General features: G+C 40.9%; 1 protein-coding gene across 1 annotated transcript in view; it reads left to right on the top strand.

Moving 5' to 3' along the window:
* The window catches only part of LRP2 (LDL receptor related protein 2), a 375,159-nt gene that overhangs the window by 325,417 nt on the left and 27,704 nt on the right, over nucleotides 1-22,038 (top strand). Inside the window, exons 64-71 of the mRNA XM_073634007.1 lie at nucleotides 302-433; nucleotides 536-667; nucleotides 4,828-4,971; nucleotides 12,325-12,490; nucleotides 14,857-14,985; nucleotides 15,429-15,649; nucleotides 17,956-18,135; nucleotides 19,482-19,601. Coding sequence (XP_073490108.1) covers nucleotides 302-433; nucleotides 536-667; nucleotides 4,828-4,971; nucleotides 12,325-12,490; nucleotides 14,857-14,985; nucleotides 15,429-15,649; nucleotides 17,956-18,135; nucleotides 19,482-19,601 — 1,224 coding nt within the window. The remainder of the gene's footprint in view (nucleotides 1-301; nucleotides 434-535; nucleotides 668-4,827; nucleotides 4,972-12,324; nucleotides 12,491-14,856; nucleotides 14,986-15,428; nucleotides 15,650-17,955; nucleotides 18,136-19,481; nucleotides 19,602-22,038) is intronic.

Here is a 22,038-nt window from a genome sequence, read left to right as displayed (position 1 = left end):
CTGTTACTATTTTATGAAATGTTGCATGCATTTACCCAATTAACACAGGAGCCCAGTCAGGAACAAAAAAGACAGTCTATCTGTATATCTATATATCTATATAGATATATCTATATATAGATTTATAGATATATCTATATATCTATATCTCTATAGATATAGAGATGTAGATCTATATATATATAGATCTATATATACATAGATCTATATATATATATATATATATATATATATATATATATATATATATATATACTGTATATATAGTATTATCTTTGAATTTCTCTTTCATGATACTTAGACAGAGGGACCGGACGACACTGTGGAGAAAATATCTGTGAACACAACTGCACTAACCTAGCTGGAGGTGGATTTCTCTGTTCATGCCGGCCTGGATATAAAGCCAGTGAAAGCGACCGGAATTCCTGCGATGGTGAGACAGAAGGCAGTATTTTTATACTATTGATTAGACAGAGAACCCATAGTCTTACAGACATGTTTGACACACTAACAATAAAGAAATCTTTTTGTTTAGATATTAACGAGTGTGAACTATATGGCATGTGTCCACAAGACTGCAAGAATTCAAAGGGAAGTTATGAGTGCTTCTGTGCAGAAGGTTTCCGATCAGTCGGAGATCAGCAAGGAAAGCAATGTGCAGCTGATGGTAAGGAAAATGCATATTCCGTTTATGGTAAGGTAAATCAATACATATATTGATACATAAAAACAATATTATGTTGTAGTTCAAAATTTAGCTGCACTACAGCAATAAACAAAGGAGAAACAAAGTCATACGTTTCCGTACCTGATTGCACTAAAAACTTTTCTTCAGATCTCACAGCCAGTCTGTATTATAAAGTGTAAAATAAACTCAAATAAGCACCTTGTCTCCATGTTGATGAGGACAAGGGCCTCTTCCCAACAACCCTGGCCGTTGGTTGTCGGGTACTGCGGGCGGGGGGCTTATCGGAATCCGGGAGCCCCCTTTAATAAGGGGGCCCCCAGATCCCGGCCCCCCACCCTTTGTGAATGAGTATGGGGTACATCGTACCCCTACTCATTCACCTAGGGAAAAAAGTGTCAATAAAAAAACACACTACACAGGTTTTTGAAGTAATTTATTAGACAGCTCCGGGGTCTTCTTCCGACTTCGGGGGTCTCTCTGTCGTCTCCTCCCGGTGTCCTGATCTTGTGACGGCTCCTCCGCTTTCTTCTGCGGCTCTATTGTTAGCGGTGGCCCGGACTTCTGCCTTCTGCCTTCTTCTTTCTTCTTTTCTTCCAATGTTGACACGACGCTCTCTCCGTCTGGAATGCTCTCTGAGCGCTCCGCAATGGACTTATATAGGCAGTGACCCCGCCCCCTTATGAGGTCACTGTCCCGGAGCATGCTGGGACTGTGCCGTCATAAGGGGGCGTGGTTACCGGGTGATGACCATGCCCCCTTATGACGGCACAGTCCCAGCATGCCCCGGGACAGTGACCTCATAAGGGGGCGGGGTCACCGCCTATATAAGTCCATTGCAGAGCGCTCAGAGAGCATTCCAGACGGAGAGAGCGTCGTGTCAACATTGGAAGAAAAGAAGAAAGAACAAGGCAGAAGGCAGAAGTCCGGGCCACCGCTAGCAATAGAGCTGCAGAAGAAAGCGGAGGAGGCGGCAGAAGATCAGGACACCGGGAGGAGATGCCGGAGAGACCCCTGAAGTCGGAAGAAGACCCCCGAAGTCGGAAGAAGACCCCGGAGCTGTCTAATAAATTACTTTAAAAACCTGAGTAGTGTGTTTTTTTATTGACACTTTTTTCCCTAGGTGAATGGGTAGGGGTACGATGTACCCCATACTCATTCACAAAGGGTGGGGGGCCGGGATCTGGGGGCCCCCTTATTAAAGGGGGCTCCCGGATTCCGATAAGCCCCCCGCCCGCAGAACCCAACAACCAACGGCCAGGGTTGTCGGGAAGAGGCCCTTGTCCTCATCAGCATAGGGACAAGGTGCTTTGGGGTGGGGGGGGCCCGCAGGGCTCCCCCCATGCCCCAAAGCACCCACCCCCCATGTTGAGGTCATGCGGCCTAGTACGGTCCAGGAGGGGGGGGGGGGCGCTCGCTCGTCCCCACCCCCATTCCTGACCGGCCGGGCTGCGTGCTCGGATAAGGGTCTGGTATGGATTTTGGGGGGGACCCCACGCCGATTTTTCGGCTTAGGGGTTCCCCTTAAGATCCATACCAGACCTAAGGGCCTGGTATGCCCCTGGGGGGGAACCCACGCCCATTTTTTCATTTAAAACTTGGCGCGGAGTTCCCCCTCATGATTCATACCAACTACTGTATGTTTTCATTTGTTAATGCCAAAATTGTGGCAAAGTCATACAAAGTAGTACTGCTCCCAAATTGCGGTAAAATCATGGCAAATCGCAGTAAAATTGTGGCAAAATAGCCGCCGCCAAATCGCAGTAAAATCGCGCGACTTTGAAGTCGTATAAGTGTGAAAGGGGCCTAAATATGACCTATAAACTGCACAACTCAATTGAAAACAAACTGAAATCTTTTAGGGGGGAGAGGAAAAATTTAAAAACTAAAATAATGTGGTTGCATTAGTGTGCACACCCTCTGGGTAGGGTTGCACCGATACTAGTATCGGTGTCGATACCGAGTATTTGCACAAGTATCGGTACTCATGAAAATGCACTGATACCTGAAACTGATACTTTCAGGCTCGGTTCTTTGAGCTGTCAGTGGGTCTCCCCTGTGTTAAAGAAGTCCGGTAATTGGAGCTGTCAAAAAAAAAAAAAAGCAGCCGGCAATGTTTATTATCAACATTGCTCAACATTGCTTGGAAGTGCAGTCGCTGTGCATGTAAGGAAAATAAAAACAGCATTTTAGCTTGCACATGATTGGATGATAAAATCAGCAGAGCTTCCACTCATTTCGGATTTACCCCTTAGATTTAGAGCGACTGCACTTCCAAGTGCACTTTCAGTGCAAAGTGGATTTGCCTTTCATAAATAACCCCCATTGCTTGTTTTTGTATATTTCTGTTTCTTCATCTGCAGATCAAAGGGATGAACAAATGTTTCTCTTTTTAACCCCTTAATAACCCTTCATTTACTCTAATCAGCCTTAATTAGCTCCCTATTCTCCTCCATTTAATTATTATTTTCCTGCTTTTTTTTTCTTTTGGATGGTTTGCACTTGTGAACAGCAATCTTTAAGTCTGACCACAGATTTTCTATTGGATTGAGGTCTGGGCTTTGACTGGGCCATTCCAACACATTTACACGTTTCAACTTAAACCATTCAAGTGTTGTTTTAGCAGTGTGTTTGGAATCCTAGCCTCAAATCACACACAGAGTGGTACAGGTTTTGCTCAAGAATATCCCTGTATTTAGCACCATCCATCTTTCCCTCAACCCTGACCAGTTTCCCAGTCCCAACTGCTGAAAAACATCCCCACAGCATGATGGGATGGTGTTCTTTGGGTGATATGATGTGTTGGGTTTGCGACAGACATAGCGTTTTCTTTGATGGCAAAAAAGTTCAACTTTAGTCTCATCAGACCAGAGCACCTTCCCCCATACATTTTGGGAGTCTGCCACATGCCTTTTTGCAAACTCAAAACATGCCATTTTGTTTTTTGCTGAAAGTAATGGCTTTCTTCTGGCCACTCTGCCATTAAGCCCAACTCTATGGACCGTACGGCTTATTGTCGTCCTATGTACAGATACTCCAGTCTCCAGTCTCTGCTGTGGAACTCTGCAGCTCCTCCAGGGTTGCCTTAGGTCTCTGTGCTGCCTCTCTGTTTATTGCCCTCCTTGCCCGGTCCGTGAGTTTTGGTGTGCGGCCGTCTCTTGGCAGGTTTGCTGTTGTGCCATGTTCTTTCCATTTGGTTATGATAGATTTGATGGTGCTCCTAGGGATCATCAAAGATTTGGATATTTTTATTATAACCTGACTTGTACTTCTCAACAACATTGTCCCTTACTTGTTTGGAGAGTTCCTTGGTCTTCATGGCAGTGTTTGGTTAGTGGTGCCTCTTGCTTAGGTGTTGCAGCCTCTGGGGCCTTTCAAAAAGGTGTGTATATGTAATGACAGATCACGTAATTCTTAGATTTCACACAGGTGGACATCATTTCACTAATTATGTGACTTCTGAAGGTAATTGGTTGCACCAGAGCTTTTTATGGGCTTCATAACAATACGTATGAATACATACGCACATGCCGATTATCAGTTTTCTATTTCTGAAAAATAGTTTTATGTATATATTTTTCTAATTTTACTTCACCAACTTAGACTATTGTGTTCTGATCCATCACATATAATTCAGATTAAAAAAAAACATTGAACTAAAGGCTGTAATGTAACAAAATAGGTAAAAAGCCAAGGGGGATGAATACTTTTGCAAGGCACTGTATATAGTAGTATTGATTGTTTCCTTTAACATGAATAAAACCATTAGTTAAACTGTGGACTGAATAATAATCTCTAAGTGCAATAATCTGGTAAAATAGAATTGTATTTCAGTTTTTTGGTTTTGGTTCGAACGTATTGAAGTTTATAGCACTGCTAGGGAGACCCAGAAATGTTGTTTGTTTCTGACTATTTAAGGCAAACAGTCCCAAAAATGCAAATTTGAAGTAACAATCAGCCTGCGTGTGTATTGTAATCAAAGCAATGACTTCTTATTGGTTACTCTGCATTACTATATATTTTACATGGCCTCTTAGTTAATAAAAGGCCTTTTTATTCTGCATACTGCTCCCCATGTACTTTTGAGCTGCAATAGACACATGGCATGCATGAATTTTTACTGGAATTCTGCAATATTTCAGGTAATCCTCCATTACTGCTGTTGCCAGACAATGTGCGAATAAGAAGATATAACCTTACTTCTGAACAATATTCAGATTATATTGATGAGCAGCAGCACATCCAGGCCCTGGACTATGACTGGGATCCTGAGGGAATTGATCTTAGTAAGTATTACTGGATTTTATTCTGTCTTTTTTAACATTACCCTCTTCAAGCCTGAAAGGATTTACCCCCTTAATGACCAGGCCATTTTTTGCCATACGGCACTGTGTCGCTTTAACTGACAATTACGCAGTCGTGCGATGCTGTACCCAAACAAAATTGATGTCCTTATTTTCCCACAAATAGAGCTTTATTTTGGTGTTATTTGATCATCTCTGCAGTGTTTATTTTTTGCGCTATAAACAAAAAAGACTGACAATTTTGAAAAAAAAGAATAATATTTTTTACTTTTTGCTATAATAAATATCCCAAAAAAATGTAAAAAGACAAATTTCTTCATCAGTTTAGGCCAATATGTATTCTTCTACGTATTTTTGGTTAAGAAAAAAAAAAAAAAATTGCAATAAGTGTATACCGATTGGTTTGCGCAAAAGTTATAGCGTCTACAAAATAGGGGAGAGAATTATGCCATTTTTTTTTCTTTTACCAGTAATGGTGATCAGCGATTTTGAGCGGGATTGCAGTGGACAGATCGGACACTTTTGACACTTTTTTGGGACCAGTGACATTTAAACAGCGATCAGTTCTATAAAAATGTACTGATTACTGTATAAATGACACTGGCAGGGAATAGGTTAACACTAAGGGGCGATCAAGGGGTTAAGTGCGTCCTAGGGAGGTGTTTCTAACTGTGGGGGGAGTGGACTGACTGGGAGTAGAGCGAGATCACTGTTCCTAATCACTAGGAACAGACGATTGCACACGCTTTGTTTACACTGGCAGATCGCCATTCTGCCTCTCTGTGGAGGGTGGGCGGCAGACATCTCCTCTGCCGCTGTGCGCGTGCCCACTGTATGCCGTACGGAGATTCACGCAGTAGAGTTGACCTGCCGCAGTATAACTGCGGCGGCTGGTCGGCAAGTGTTCAACCACTTGCCAACCAGCCACCGCAGTTTTACTGCAGCAGAATGGCACGGCTGGAAGAAACGACGTTACCTTACGTCGCTTCGCCTTTTGGCCGCTAGGGGTGCGTGCGGCCACAGCGTGTGCACGAAGCCGATGCGAGTGCCCGGCGGGCGCGATGACCACCGTGCTCCCGCGATCACTTGTGACAGATCGAGAACTGGGATCTGTGTGTGTGTAAACACAGATCCTGGTTCTCTCAGGGGAGTAGAGACAGATCGTGTGTTCTTACTATGTATGAACAAAGATCTCTCTCTCCTCCTAGACAGTCCAATCCCCCCTTCAGTTAGAATACACCTAGGGTACACAGTTAACCCCTTGATTGCCCCCTAGTGTTAACCCCTTCCTTGCCAGTGACATACACAGTAATCAGTGCATTTGATTGCTGTATAATTGTCAATGGTCCCAAAAATGTGTCAAAAGTGTACGATGTGTCCGCCGCAATATCACAGTCCCGATAAAAATCGCAGATCACCGCTATTACTGGTAAAAAATAAGTAAATAAATAAAAATGGCATAAATCTATCCCCTATTTTGTAGACGCTATAACTTTTGCGCAACCCAATCAATATACGCTTATTGCGATTTTTTTAACCAAAAATATGTAGAACAATACATATTGGCCTAAACTGAGGAAAAAATTAGTTTTTTTGATAAATTTGGGATATTTATTAGCAAAAAGTAAAAAATAAAGGGGGTTATTTACTAAAGGCAAATCCACTTTGCACTGAAAGTGCACTTGGAAGTAAAGTCGCTGTAGATCCCCGAGGGGGACATGCAAGGAAAATAAAAAACAGCATTTTAGCTTGCACATGATTGGATGATAAAATCAGCAGAGCTTCCACTCATTTCAGATCTACCCCTTAGATTTAGGGCGACTGCACTTCCAAGTGCACTTGCAGTGCAAAATGTATTTGCCTTTCATAAATAACCCCCATTGTGTTTTTTTCACAATTGTCGCTCTTCTTTTGTTTATAGCACAAAAAATAAAAACCGCTGAGGTGATCAAATACCACCAAAAGAAAGCACTATTTATGGGAAAAAAAGGACGTCAATTTTGTTTGGTTACACCTGTTGCACGACCGCGCAATTGTCAGTTAAAGCAACGCAGTGCCGTATCGCAAAAAATGGCCTGGTCATTGAGCGGCCGAATCTTCCGGGGCTGAAGTGTCCCTTGGTGGTGCCAGACTGGGACTAAAAAGCAGTTCTGGCCTATAAATTTAATTGCACCACATGCCTTTATATGACCATTTTGCCCAGTGAGCCCAGTGCTGAAAGAATGTTTATATACTTGCAATAATAAAGAAGAACTAGAACAGGGGTGCTCAAACTTTTGCAGAGTGCGGGCGACTCTGGTAACTGGTCACAGTCGAGCTATTTTGAATTGCATAATGAAGATTTTAAACAACAATCAGGATCATCATTTTCCAGGAGACCCAATCCCATTGGATGTTTACCCACTGTGTAATCACAATCACAAAAATCACATTTTTTATTAACCAGTTCACCATTAGTCCCACTCTCCAAACCAGTGTTGCAGCCTTCACTATATCAGGGTCTTTGCAGACATCCCTTGAATTGCGTAAACAAGGATTGTGGACAAGCTAAACAAAAAACAGACCAGGGAAGCGCAGTCTCTAGTTGTGCAATAAACTTCTTTATTAAGCAGAGATAAAATAACACATAATGCACTCACAACTGTGAAAATCCACCTTCAGAACTCCTGTATAGATGCTACTAGATGTAATCCACTCGGCTATAGGCTCTTCTCTCTCTGTGTCTGTGTGTTAGGAAAGAAAGGGAAAAGCAGGACGCCAGCCGCAATAGTGACTTGTGTATGACAGCTTTGCAGGTTGCTGTAGGTTTGAGGTCACAGGCCACATCAGACGGCTCTGCGGGCCATGGGTTGAGCAGGCCTGAACTAGAGTCAAAACTTTATTTCATTTTGGATAGAGTAGGAAAGCGTAATAAACCCTGTTAGGGAGAAAGTTGGGAGATTTCCCCTCACTTCTTGTTCCATAGCCAAAACAGTAAGTGAGAAGAAATCCCTCTGAAGTGAGGGAATCCCGAGGTGTCACCAGGGTAACCAGAACTAGTGTCTCCATTGAAAGATTTCCCCACTATTCCTGTTCTGTGGGATCTTCTTTCATTTTCACTCTCGGTGATGATGGTAAACAGGATAAATAGAGAGGGAGAATCTCCCTAATGGGGCCACAGACATCACTAAAAACCTGACAGGTGTTCTCTCTACTCTATCAAAAACTAAAAAACTTTTTGCCTTTAGTTTTATTTTAATGGCTTAATGCAACAGAGGGGACAACATGCGGAAAAAGAATGGGCTAATAGCAATGTACTGGGCGTAATCATGGACTCTGACCTCTCCTTCAGCCCCACACATCAAATCATTGGCTAAATCTTGCCGCCTTAACCTCTGTAACATTTCCAGAATTCTCCGCTTCCTGACTAATGACACCACAAAACAACATATTCCCTTTTTAGCAAAGTCTTTAGTCTCTTCCAGTCTAATGAGGACCTTTAAGGCCAAAGATAGCTGACATCCTTCAATATGTAGTGGGTTGTGAGGCATAGTGGGTGCAAAGATGGTGAAAGTCATTGAACACCAGACACTTCTTGGATGTAAAAGAGGTTTTATTTCTCTTAACAGTCCTTTTTGTACCTTTGAGGGAAAGAGGGTTAGGGCCAGGACACCCTTAAGTAGTTGTAGATTCAATTAGCAGACTCTGTGTCTTCAATAGGAGGACAGCCGTGCAGGAAAAGGCATTAGCAAGGCGCCACATCTGCACATGCAGGAATGCTGTCTCCTATGACAACAGTCTTTAACAGTTCTTAACTCAAACGTAACAGTTCCTTCAGCTTCGCTACAACTGCTTCTTGTAGTTCTTCATAACTGAGCTCCCGGTCTCTCACTAGGCCCACTGATTCACTGACTCTAATCCCTTGAGCTCCTCCAATCTTTCCGGTGGTATCTCCCTCAAGCGTCACCCACACATCCCTGCTGGGTCCCTAGCTTGGCACTCCAGATACTTCTCAAGCTTCACCCCTGCTGACCGGCTTGGTCCCTGGCTTGACACACAAGGCTGCTCTGCAAGCGTCACCTCCACTGGTTGGGTCCCTGACTTAAACACCGCCTGAAGTTTCCCGATTCTCCACCATGCCCGTTCGGTGAGAATATTGCTCCAGTACTTGCTTCAGTTACTCACTGTGGTCCCTGGTAAAGGTGGTTGGTCCCTTAGTGGCAATAGCTCCCCTTCTACCTCCAACCACGACAGGTTCTCTGGCCGGCATAACCGTCACTTTTGGTTGGACTGCAAGCCGCAGTCCCAACCCTGTGCTGCCCTTTTACTTCTGGATAGGCCCTCACACAGCCTAGCAGCCAGATGCCCCTAGCATAGGCCCAATCTCCGACCTAGGAGCCCGGGGCGTACGACATGTCCACCCAGACAGCCGTCTAGGTGGCACAGAACATAGATCACCTGACTCCAGCCAAATATATAGGTGCTCCCAGCAGCCCAAAGGATTCAATAAAACCCCTGCCCATTGGCTGAGATACCCCATATACCCATAACCTGACCTTGGGTTGCCCTTCTCATATCTAGTACCACCAAGTACCCAGCCACCTAGTGGTAGAAGAGAAAAGTGCAACAAGGCCAAACTTAGGGAGAAACCAATGGATCTCTATCAATCAACCATGATAACTACTCCTGGAAAGTAAATTTGTGAGGAGCTCCCTGCCTAAGCTACAGGGTGCTACACACTCTTTGGTTATTTCACACCTTGACTACTGCAACTCCCTCCTTACTGGCTTACCTTACACATCAGTTACAGTAAAACATATCTATTCATGGAAACAGTACAAAGTCAATAATAAACCAAATTACCCGTCAGAAATAAAACAATTTAAATAAAAATCTGTGTTTAACCCTTCATGAGAATATAGCTTTGCCTCAAAAATCCCGAAAAATTCCCTCTGGCTAAGACGACGGATATAATTACCCCCTCCGCCACAGTCTGTCAACATTCTCAGTGCCCCAAAACTTGAGATCCCTAGGGTCCCTATAATGACATACTCTGAAATGTTTTAAAACACTATGGGATCTTAGTCCCTTTACGTTATTCACATGTTTCCCAATGCCCACACTAAAGGACCTAGAAGTTCTAACAATGTACTGGAGTCCACATTTGCACTCCAGCATATAAACAACCCCTTGTGTGCTGCATGTTATCAAATTTTTAATCTGATACTTCCGGCTGGTGGAGGTAGAGATACATTCTTTAAGTTTTTTTAATGTTACACTTACATTGTTTACATACTGGGCACCTACCACAGGTATAAAAACCCGACAAGAAAGAAAATATCCTATTTTCCCTTAAAATAGGTGGATCGATCACCCCAGTTGTAATAGCATCTCTCAAAGTCGGTGCTCATCTATAGATAAATTGGGGTCGATTAGGGAGAACTGCACCCAGCACCCTATCCTTCCTAATAACTTCCCAGTGTTTCAAAACAATCCGCTCAAATTGCACGTTGTAATCAAGACCGATTTTATACTCCTGTTTATTTATTTATATTTTCATTCTTCCCTCCATTGAAATCTGCAACCAATGCTTGTTTGTCAAGACTCCCTATCTTAACCCGATCTAAATTGACTTGCTCCTTTTGGTAACCGTTTTGGAAAAACCTATTCACCCGGACCTGTAATTGAACCTGATAATCAGAGTCTGAGGAGCAATTACGCCTTACGCGGATGAATTGGCCCCTAGGAATGTTGCACAGCCAAGTGCTGTAAAGGCATCTGTGTAATGGGATTTACCCATTACTATCTGTTGGCTTAAAGTAATTGTGTGTTGAAAAATGCTCTCCCTCCTTGAAGATTTCTAAATCCAGGAGCACCAAATGTTCAGTATCCATGCTCCAAGAGAGAGAAATATTTTTGGTGTTATTATTCAGCCTAAGCAAATATAAAGCTATATAAATCCTGTATAATAATAATTATAAGTATGTTATTGTGTTACTCTTCCAAAAGACAAGGATTGTACTCCTTGTCTGACATTTCAGCCCACCTAAAGGTTATATTTTTTGAGTGAATACTGGTGGGCTATATCATCTTCCTTCTTTTGGAGATTACGGTGTTGAGATGTCCCTGCCAGGGGTCAGTTAAAGAGCCTAATGCCTGCTGCAATAAGTAAGATTTTGCTGACTGTAATATAAAATATATAACATATAAAACAGGATTGACAGCCCCTGTGAAATGCTACTGGAGCCAGGCTGAGCGGGTAACGAACTGGATAATTTAAAGAGTACATAAAAGCATAACATTGCTTTAGGTTTGAATGAAGTGGATTAGGGTTAGCCCCCATCAGGGCTGTATTGCTGCTTGTGTCCCTAATGGGGAGATTCTCCTTCTCTGTTTATACTGGTTACCATTGTCACTGAGACAGAGAGCAACGAGAACTCCAACATCACGGGAACCGGAGGTACGGACAAATGTTCCAAAGAGCAAACTGCCTAGGAATGGATTTCCCCTTGTTTTTTGGGAGATTTCCTCTGTCTTCCTGCTGTGTCTCCAGTACAGGAAGCAAAGGAAAATCTCTCCAACGGCACACATATAGCAAAAATGACGGTACATGAGTTCTAATCCTCCCCTTCTTTAACCAAACCAGAAAGAAATGTTTTGGCTATACATATACTTTTTAACCAGTCAGCCAGCATCTAGAAAGGTTAGTATTGGTTAAACTGACCCTCCTGTTATAATAAATCGAATAAATACAGATCATTACATTGTGCCAATGAGACAAACTAAGCATAATGAACCGCCAGTCAATAGAAGAGATACCATCTAAAATATGTAAAAAATCTTTCTATAGCCGTTTCCTGACAGTCAGTAATCTAGTTTACAGCTTTTGCTGTAAGCAGCTAATAGAATTATAGCTGAATACAGTTTCTTGGAATTTTTGAGGATATCAATATATTTATATTCTGTAGCATAACTAAGCCAAGAGCAATTGTAAGAACAAAATTGTACCACTAGAGTGCAGCAGGCTTCCAAGCTAAGCATTTGGCCTTGAGATGCACAATTACAATGTAATATCCTTGAGATTTTCCAAGATTCACACAATTTATATTTTAACATACAGGTTCTTCTTTTTACCCATTAACAGTTCACATTTTATTCTGAGGTGTGAATAGCAACAACAATCATAAGAAATAACTTATCAGTTTGTTGTTATTATTAATAATAATGAACCTTTTATTGAAATCCTACTCGTAATATTACAACCTTTGCTTGTGTTGATTCCGTTAAGAAGTATGAAATCAGTGAGGAGTAGTGTTCATACTGAAAGGACACCACTTATGTATTCTCCTTTCATAGGTGTTGTCTACTACAGTATTCGAGGACAGGGCTCTGTGTTTGGGTCCATCAGACGTGCCTATATACCAACATTTGAAGACTATGGCAATAATATGGTGAAGGATGTTGATCTGAACCTACGTTATATTGTGAATCCGGATGGATTAGCTGTGGACTGGGTTGGAAGGTATGGAAAGTGGATCTTAAATATGATATCCTGAAGCCAGCACTTATGGTTGTTGTCCAAAATACAAAATTGCTTTTAATAAATCTAGAGGAGCATACAGTGCAAAAGATTAAAAAGCTGGTTGACACATTTCATTAATGATATATTTCTTATTGCTGAAATTAAATTAAACCTAACTACAGGCATACCCCACTTTTAAGTACACAATGAGGTTTACTTACTAAAGCTGGAAAGTGCAAAATCAGACTCCCTTCTGCATAGAAACCAATGAGCTTCTAACCCTAGCTTGTTCAATTAAGCTTTGGTAATAAAACCTGCAAGCTCATTGGTTTCTATTCAGAAGTGAGCCTGATTTTGCACTTTCCAGCTTTAGTAAATAAACCCCATTGTGTACTTAAAAGTGGAGTATGCCTGTATTTGTCTTTGTGATCTTCTAACCCTTTAAGAATATAGCAATTAAGTTTAAAGTATCAGAAAATAGTGTTTAATCAGTAACCATATAGTAAATAAATATGATTTTCTTAAATTCCACTTCTAATAAATGTGTACAATTTAGGGCACTTTATTTTCTAAGGAAATATCAGATCCAGCATATCTCCCTAACCAAAGCTTGCCAGGGTATTCTGGGAGCTAAAGTTTCAGAGTAACTTGAAGGTCACTTTTGCCTCAGCTATTTAGGCCTCATGTACACTGCTTCTGCTAAACGGACGTTTAGGAGCAGTTGGGCATCTTTTTCAACTGCTCCTGAACTCAGGGTTGTTTACAGTCGTTTCTAGGCAGTTGAGTTTAGAGGCATTTTTTGGAACGCAAAAAAAATGGGTTCAGAAGTGTTTAGAGGCACTTCAAGCGCCAATTGCTTCTAAAAGCGGTAACTCGCATTTAGCCACATTTCATTTACAGGTGTTTTTCATTTTTGGCTATTTTGAAAAAAAAAAACGCAAACGCGGCTAAACGCGGCATGTAAACGCGGCAAAACGGACGTTTTAAACGTTGGTTACTATCTGTCGAGTTAAATTGTTCAGGAGAGGTTGTAAAAACGTCCCGTGTACATGAAACCTAAGACCCCCTTTCACAACGAGCCGCCCCGGGCTTCAGTGGTAAAGCGCGCTATTTTTAGCGCTGCTTTACCGTCGTTTTAGTGGCGATATTCAGCCGCTAGCAGGGCGGTTTTAACACCCTGCTAGCGGCCGAAAAGGGGTTGAATGCGCCCACTAAAACGCCGCCGGAGCGGAGTTCACCGCTTCTTCACCGCTCCAAAGAAGCTGCTAGCAGGACTTTTTCTGATGACCTACCAACACACCGCTCCAGTGTGAAAGCCCTCGGGAGTGCATGAAGCAGCTGTTTTAGGGTGTTTTGCAGGCGCAATTTTTAACGCTATAGCACCTGCAAAACGCTCCAGTGTGAAAGGGGTCTAACTGTGTTACTCACAGAACCTATACTGTATTATACTGTATATATTTAAATTTAAAAAGGGTTTATGGACACTGCACATACATTCAAAGATGTGTCTGAAAACATGTACAAAAGGAAATATTCTGAAGGTAGTTAGACCGTGGACATGCTGGAAAAAGTTTTGCAGTGTTTAATTAACTAAGATATCTGCACTTTCCCTTTTTTTTCCCCTTGTTGCCCATCACTTTCGTACCAGGAGTTTAAAATTTTAAATGGTACAGTAGCTCCCTAATAATCTTAACACAGCTCTGAAAATACAACAAGGGAAAGGGAAAAGGTGATAGCTCTATTTTTTTTTTTTTATAGATGTATTAAAGGAACTTCTCTTATTAGTACTGATCATTCTCAGCTATTCTTGCCTTATAAGTCTCATAACCCAACTCTTTTAAGCTGAATTCCAGAAATTCAGCAACTTTGCTAAAAGTGCAGGCACACTATGAGTTAAGTTCAGTTAGTTGCATGTCATCTCCAGGTTGTGACAGGTTTATTGCACTCCTGGAGGATGGCTGTGAGAGCAGAGAAGCACACACAACAGCTATGTCCACCCCTCCCCTCTGCTGCCCATTCACAGAAGTCTTTGTATTTTGTGAATGAGTACACATAATACAAAGGCTTCTGTGAATAGGTAGAAGGTGGGGAGAGGTGGGCATAGCAGTTCCAGTGACTTTGCTCTTGAAGGAACTGAGACCACAGTGAGCAGCCCCAGAGCTTGGAAGTTATGGCAGGCACCTCATAAGACTTAACTCATGGTATACCTGCAGTATATTCCTGGAATTCTGCTTTAAGATCACATCAGCTGCTTTTATTTGGAGATACTACATCGTCTTCGCTCTGGTATATACAGTGTAAAATATATCCATTATGTTTCCTAAACTAACAGATTATTTCTGTATTCTCTTGTTATAAAAAATAAGGCACATTTATTGGACTGACGCAGGTACAAATCGTATAGAAGTAGCAAAACTAGATGGACGATACAGGAAGTGGCTTATATACACTCAGATTGATCAACCAGCAGCCATTGCACTCAATCCAGAGATTGGGTAAGCATCACATTTCCTTAAACCTGTGGAAAGGGCAGCTGCACATGTCTCTATTTCGTCTGGTAGAATAGTTTTCCACCACAAATAAGCTGCCAAGCTTTGACATTTGTTCATTTTATTGTTTGCATAAGTTTCTAAGTTAAAGGGTAATTTCCCCTAAGATTGGCCATCCATCTCCCTGTTGCCTTACCATCTCCCTAAGAATATATAAGGAGTGCAAAGTGGCCTCAGGAAATAGCATTTCTTATGATAGACTGGAGTCACATCTCATATTTTATAGTTGATTTTTATGTGTTTAGTAGATGAACAAAATAGATGTATATGCTATATATTATGCTGTGTTTGATATTAGGTATTTTTTATTTCAAATATAAGTTTTTAATGGCAAATTTAGGACTGTACATTGATTGGAATAATGCTGGCATTTTTTTTTTCCAATGCAGAATTATGTATTGGACAGACTGGGGAAGACAGCCTAAGATTGAACATGCTTGGATGGATGGACAGCAAAGACAGATACTCGTTTCAGAGGACCTTGGTTGGCCCACCGGCCTCACCATCGATTATATCAATAGCAATCGTATTTATTGGTGTGACTCCAAGGAAAATGTCATTGAATCCATCAAACCTGACGGAACAGACAGACGGACAGTTTTATCTGGAGGTGAGAAAATATTTAGCATGTTTATTCAGTAGGGTGACACGAAGAGTTCTGATTGGTTGCTATGCTTCGCTGCACTAAGCAGTGCTTTAGTGAATGAACCTGGTTGTGCTATTCCACCTTTATATAGAATTTTCTTTTTAAAAGGTAGCAGTGCCTCTGCTTGGTATTGTATTTTTTAGATGCAATCACACACACACACACACACACACACACACACACACACACACACACACACATATATATATATATATATAGTTGTTTTAAACAAAATCAATTAAAGTAGGCTAAAGGTTAGGTGTTTTTGCCTTAATGCATTCTATGCATTAAGATAAAAATAATGCCAAATTCTATACCCCTGTCCCAAAACACTTACCTATGGTCCCTTGTCGCCACTGCTGGCTCCAGGACAATCCACACTATTCCCCAAACTTCAATATTGTAGAGGAGAGACTTGGGGTAGGGGAGCAGTAGGCCCCTACCGCTGACACTTAAATTGCTGTGAGAAAGGAGCAGGGGCATGGCTTGCTGAGAACTTTATGTTTCAATGGATGCACACAGCTCTGGCTTGGAGTGCCCATGCATGTGTATCTCTGTAGCAGCTGGCTAGCTAAAGGAAACACCCACTAAATGGTATGTGGGGGGTTGTGGCTTTCAGACTGACCTATCCACAAGAAAAGGGACTTTTTTAAACAGAAGACTTAAAGGAAAAAAAAAAATAATTATTATTATTTTTGCAGGTAAAAAAATGTGCATTTATTATTTTTTTACTAGGAGCCTGGTAAGCATTGCACCTGTGATCAGCAGTTCGCAGGTGTCATGCAGGACTCCTGCAGACTTGTCAGTGTATGGCTGGCCATACATTATACAATTTTCTTATTCAATTTCCTTCAACTGTGTAGTGCAAGGGCCTGCCTGACTGCATACAAATTGAAAGTGTTTAGGTTTGACTTCATATTATATGGTTTTGGTAAATCTAAAGGAAAACTTGTACTAGGTAATAGTATAATGTATGGCCAGCCTATCTGTCTGCCTATACCTCGTACAGGCATACAGTTACACACTGACAGGAAGAGACAGTGAACTAACTAGAGAGCTAAACAGCGCCCTGATAGTTCATTGAGAACTACAAGCTGACAGCTGCAAAGGCCGTCAGTACTTGTAGTTTCCCATTCACAGAACTCCCCCCACAGCCGCATTTGTTTTAAATAGTGTTTTAAATAATGTCCTTAGATGCAGCAGATTGGGGAGATTCTGCAGTAGTGGAAACATTTTACTTGTTCCACCCTAAAAATGGATGGAATGTGTAACGTGTTTCCAAAGGTGAACTTATCCTTTATTAAGGTAAGTAAATGTGGACTTCCTCTTTTAAAGTTTTAAGTGATTAATATCCTGATATTTGAAAATGTGAAAATTATTTTAGTAGGCTAATTGGTCATAAAATTATCAAATTACCCAACATATTACCAAATTTAGTCTGGGCATGTAGGCTTCCATAACCTTGGGTCAAAAAAGGGTGAAGAAAGACTGGGTCTTTAAAGAGGATTTTACATTTATTTTGTGTTATGGGAAAGCAACAGGAGCACATTATAACCTTTTTTTATCTATATCGTTGGACCTTGTCTACTGCTATTGTTACAGGCTAAATGTCAGCCTAAGGTAACTTAATTGGCTCAGCATTATTAATCGTTTTGTTATTTGCTTAATTTTAGTGAATAGCTAGTACGTTTATAGCAAAGCAATTCAAGGTAACCAAAAAGCTGAATGTTTTTTGGCCTTATTCATAACACACTGGTCAGTCAGACAATATTTTAGCTGAAGATGTGCCATCTTACTTTAACTAAAAATGGGGGGGGGGATGAAGTGCAAATTTGTCATGGAGCAAGGTAAGAAAAATATGAATTTAGAATGTTAAAATGTGGGTATTGTGGAGTTATCCAACTAATATACAGAAGCTAGTCAGCTAATGATGAGGCTGATCAAAATGTTTTAAGAAAGCATAAGAAAAAATAAGGGAGGAACAACTTACCGCAACAAAACTTTTTGACATAACCACACAACATAAAATGCACTCACATGATTATATAACAGAAAAGCCAAGGAGTGGTGTGAATAGCCTGGTCATGTGACCCAATATCGGAGACATAGTCTCCTTTCTTAAACCTGATTATGTTTAAGAAAGCATGCATGTGATTATAGATTCTTTCAAAGCTTGCAGCTTCTGTTAGTGGTATAGACATTAGGTCTGAGCTTGCTAAATTGACTGTTTTTGAGTGTTTACTAAATCACATTGCCTATCCTATATACAGATCTGGGCAATCCTTATAGCCTGGACGTGTTCGAGGGCCACTTGTACTGGACCACTAAGGAAAAAGGAGAGGTGTGGAAAAAAGATAAATTTGGCACAGGTCCTAAAGTGAAGGTGTTAACCATAAACCCCTGGCTCACTCAAGTGCGGATATACCATGCTCATCGTTATAACCATACAGGTAAAGGTTAATCCTTTGAGTTACCATGTAAACCATTTGTTATTGTTCTTTTTGTGACCCATACTGTATACAGGCGTAGGGCCACATTACACTGCCCACTCTGTGTAAAATACAACTGCTACTTTCAGTAAGAGATGTCAATCCATCATTGTAGACTCTTGATTGCTAGCTAGGGAACAGCATTGGAGTGACACCCTGTTTTTGTGAACGATCTCTTTCATTAAGTTCTCTTCTTAGTTCTTGTTTAAACTTGTTGATCCTGCCATTTAAAGCTTCTGTTGCCATTACCTGTTTTAGGCTAACTACACTGTCCTAGTGCAGCTTTTTTCAACCAAGGTTCTTCCTGAGGTTTCTAGGGTTTCCTTGAACAGTGAGCAATGGTGAATTGACCTCATACCTTCACTGACCACCAGTGCAAGGGGGGCACTTTTACACTGGTCATTAATGTTAGGGGATACTGCAGTTTTTACTGTCTGTCTTAATTTCATAATTATTACTAAAAATCTTGTTGTACAGATGGTGTAAAATCTACACAGGGTGACAAATATACCCAGTATGCCTATTTATTTTTATATTTAAAGGAGGAGTACAACCAAAACTTGTTTGGCTGTACTCTTCCTGTGAATCACAGGAGTGCAGTTGGTTCTGTACTCCTGTGACCCCTTTTCAGCAGACAGCTGTCGGCTGATGTCACAGAGCCAGTGCAGGCTTGGGCAAGATTGCGACAATAAAGTCGAGATCCGCCCACAACCTTGGACTGGAACCTGATTCAGTCTCTCAGTGAGCTGCTGAGAGCCCGGGCCAGCTGCTCTCAACCCCTCCACAGCCCAGAGCTCCAGTGAGCGAGGGGGAGGGGGGCAGAACTGAGAGCCGGTGCCTGAGTGTCACCAACTCTCTGGTCAGGGAGCTCTGAGAACTGAGCAATCAGCGGCCTTTGATCCTTTGGTTCTTAGTCTTAGAGCTGGTGGAAGACAGATGCAGCACTAAACCGATGCTGCATTCACCTAGGTAAGTATGATTAAAAAAAAAAAAAAAAAAAAGCTGAACTTTTCTTTTAAAGAAGAATTCCAGGAATGGATGTTTTATACATAATTACATTGGTCCAGATATATGAGTTTCACTTTTTGAATTGAATTACTGAAATAAATTAACTTTTTGATGATATTCAGATTTTTTGAGATGCACCTGTATATATAGACTGTGTATATATAATACTTTCTAAGATTAGTTTTGAACTTTCCTCCTGCTAGTTGGAGGTCATATCCCCATGTTCTTGATCTTAGCTCCATATTAAAAATACTGCCCTCATCAGGTTCATGTTGTTGCATATTCTTTTTTTTTTTCAGTTTCCAATCGCTGTAAAGATATTTGTTCCCACCTATGCTTGCTGAGGCCAGGAGGGTACACGTGTTCCTGTCCGCAAGGGGCTCGCTTCATGGAGGGCAGCACCACAGAGTGTGATGCAGGTATCTTACAACATGCATAGTACAACTAAAGACTGCATTTTCTGCCGGGAAATGGAATAAATCAGGGCTGGGAGATATGCTGCCAAATGACATCAGTACAGCCCTTTCTTTAAAATGAGACTCCACCCGGAATGTTTTTTCTAAGCTTGAATAAAGTGGAGAAGAAACAAGCTTCTACTGCTGTCTGTGTCCCCTTTGGGAGGACTCATCCTTTCACATTTAACAGTTTTCACTGAGGATATCTTACCACAGGGATATCTGTTCTAATGACAACTGTTTTTTTTTTTTTCACTTCCTGGTGTGTCTCTCAGACACAAAATGGTGGAGAATTTCTCCTCTGGGAACAGAGAGAATAAGAATTTGACAGTGGTTCTAGCATTTTCTCACTAGTCCCACTCCCTTAATAGTCAGGACAGTAACATTAACCACTTGACCTCTGGAAAGGTTTTACCCCCTTCATGACCAGGGCATTTGTTTATATTCTGCACTGCGCTAATTTAACTGGCAATTGTGTGGTCATGCAACACTGTACACAAATGAATATCGTTGCCACAGTGACAGGTTTGACCCCGCCCATAATTCCACTGTGACATGTTTGGCTCCACCCACATTTTCAACAGTGTCTGGCCTCACCCACATTTCCAATATTGACAGACCCCGCCCACATTTCCAATAGTGACAAGCCCCACCCACATTTCTGCTTTTTCATGTTCCTTGTGTGTAGAGTTAACAATCAAACCTAAAAAATATGTAACGCATTTTATTAAGTATACATAATTTAAAAAGACCACCACTAAAAACTAGAACACAGTGCTATGGGAGTAGCTTGTGTATTAAATGGGTACCTTTTTTAACGACTCAGCTCCACAAATATCCTCTGGTGATCTTCTTCACTTGAATAATCAGGTACTGCTGCCTTACGACAATTGGCTGCGATGACCGATGACAAGTCTGCTGGAACCAAGACAGGCAATAGCAGTTTCTGTACTAAGAGAAGATGGTCACCAAAGGAACTTCACGTCAGTGGTGCAATGACAAACAAATATATTGCAAAAGTTGCCACAATTATCTTCTACCTGAAACAGCAATAATAATTTGGGGGTTTTAGCAATAAGCATCCAAGATTTTTATTTTTTTCTAAAACATGTTTTTTTGTTTATTTAAAATCCTAAGAAGTGTATTTATAAAAAAATGTGCATAGCAATTCGCCCAGTGAAAGTGCATGTACATTCATTCTGTGCAAGTGGACTAAAAAGAATAGTAGGCTGGTCGAATAATCAAATCAAATATACCACATTTGGAAACTGAAATACCACAGTACAAAAAGAACCTCATATAGATGGGATTTTAAGGGCAAAATTACTAACAAAAAATTTAAAAAATTGATTTTTATTTATACAAAAGTTTAAAAAGACAGATTTATTCAAAAAACATGTTTACAGACAAATACAGTTGTAGTGTATTACAGTAATGACAAAAAATTATTCAATTTGGATTGAATAATTTTTTGTCCTTACTGTAATACACTACAACTGTATTTGTCTGTACACATGTTTTTTGTATAAATCTGTCTTTTTAAACTTTTATATAAATAAAAATCAATTTTTTTAAATTTTTTGTTAGTAATTTTGCCCTTAAAATCCCATCTATATGAGGTTCTTTTTGTACTATTCAGGGATGGTGGCAATTCTTCACACTAATTTCTGAGAGTTTATCTGTTCTGAAATACCACAGTAGGAATTTCCAATAATACTTAGTATCATGTAGTGGCCAATCACAATCATTTCTGTTTTAAATCAATGAAAAACATTCAACCAGCACAGGAAATAGCCTAATAATATTTGTTTATGCTCCATAATGACCCATACCTCAGAAAAAATGTATATGCACTTTTACTGGGCAAATTGCTATATGAATCTTTTATAAATACCCCCCCCCCCCCCCCCAGGTGACATTCTAGTTTAACATATGACAGTTCTTTTCACAGTGTAGCTGTGAATATTGGTAAAAGAGGTTGTATCAAAGTGAATCTATCACATTGGAGACATTTTCACAGTGGTATAGAATACAATGAAACAATGGGAAAGTCACTTGTACACTTTTAATAAATACACCCCTTTGTGTACTTAAAAGTGGGGTATGCCTGTAACCTTATTGCCAAATAAACATGGCATAAGGTGCCATGATAAAGCCTATATCTGGCTTTATCATGGAAAGCTGTATTGCACCGGGAGCTGCTGACCATGTTGTGACCCTGAACCCTGCAAATGGTTATTTGATATACTGTACATGACATGTTATTATATCTAACTGGTGGCCTGCTGCACGTGAAGTGCTCTTTTATTTATGATAGATTCTCTTTAAGCACACAGTGGCTTTGCTCCCTGCGTATGGCACATAACTGTTGCATGTACTGCTCACTAACATGCATGGCTTT

The sequence above is a fragment of the Aquarana catesbeiana genome, linkage group LG06, assembly GCF_042186555.1.
Source record: "Aquarana catesbeiana isolate 2022-GZ linkage group LG06, ASM4218655v1, whole genome shotgun sequence".
Lineage (NCBI taxonomy): Eukaryota > Metazoa > Chordata > Amphibia > Anura > Ranidae > Aquarana > Aquarana catesbeiana.
The sequence above is the reverse complement of the archived record's forward strand: the minus strand, read 5'-3'. Positions and strand labels throughout refer to the sequence as shown.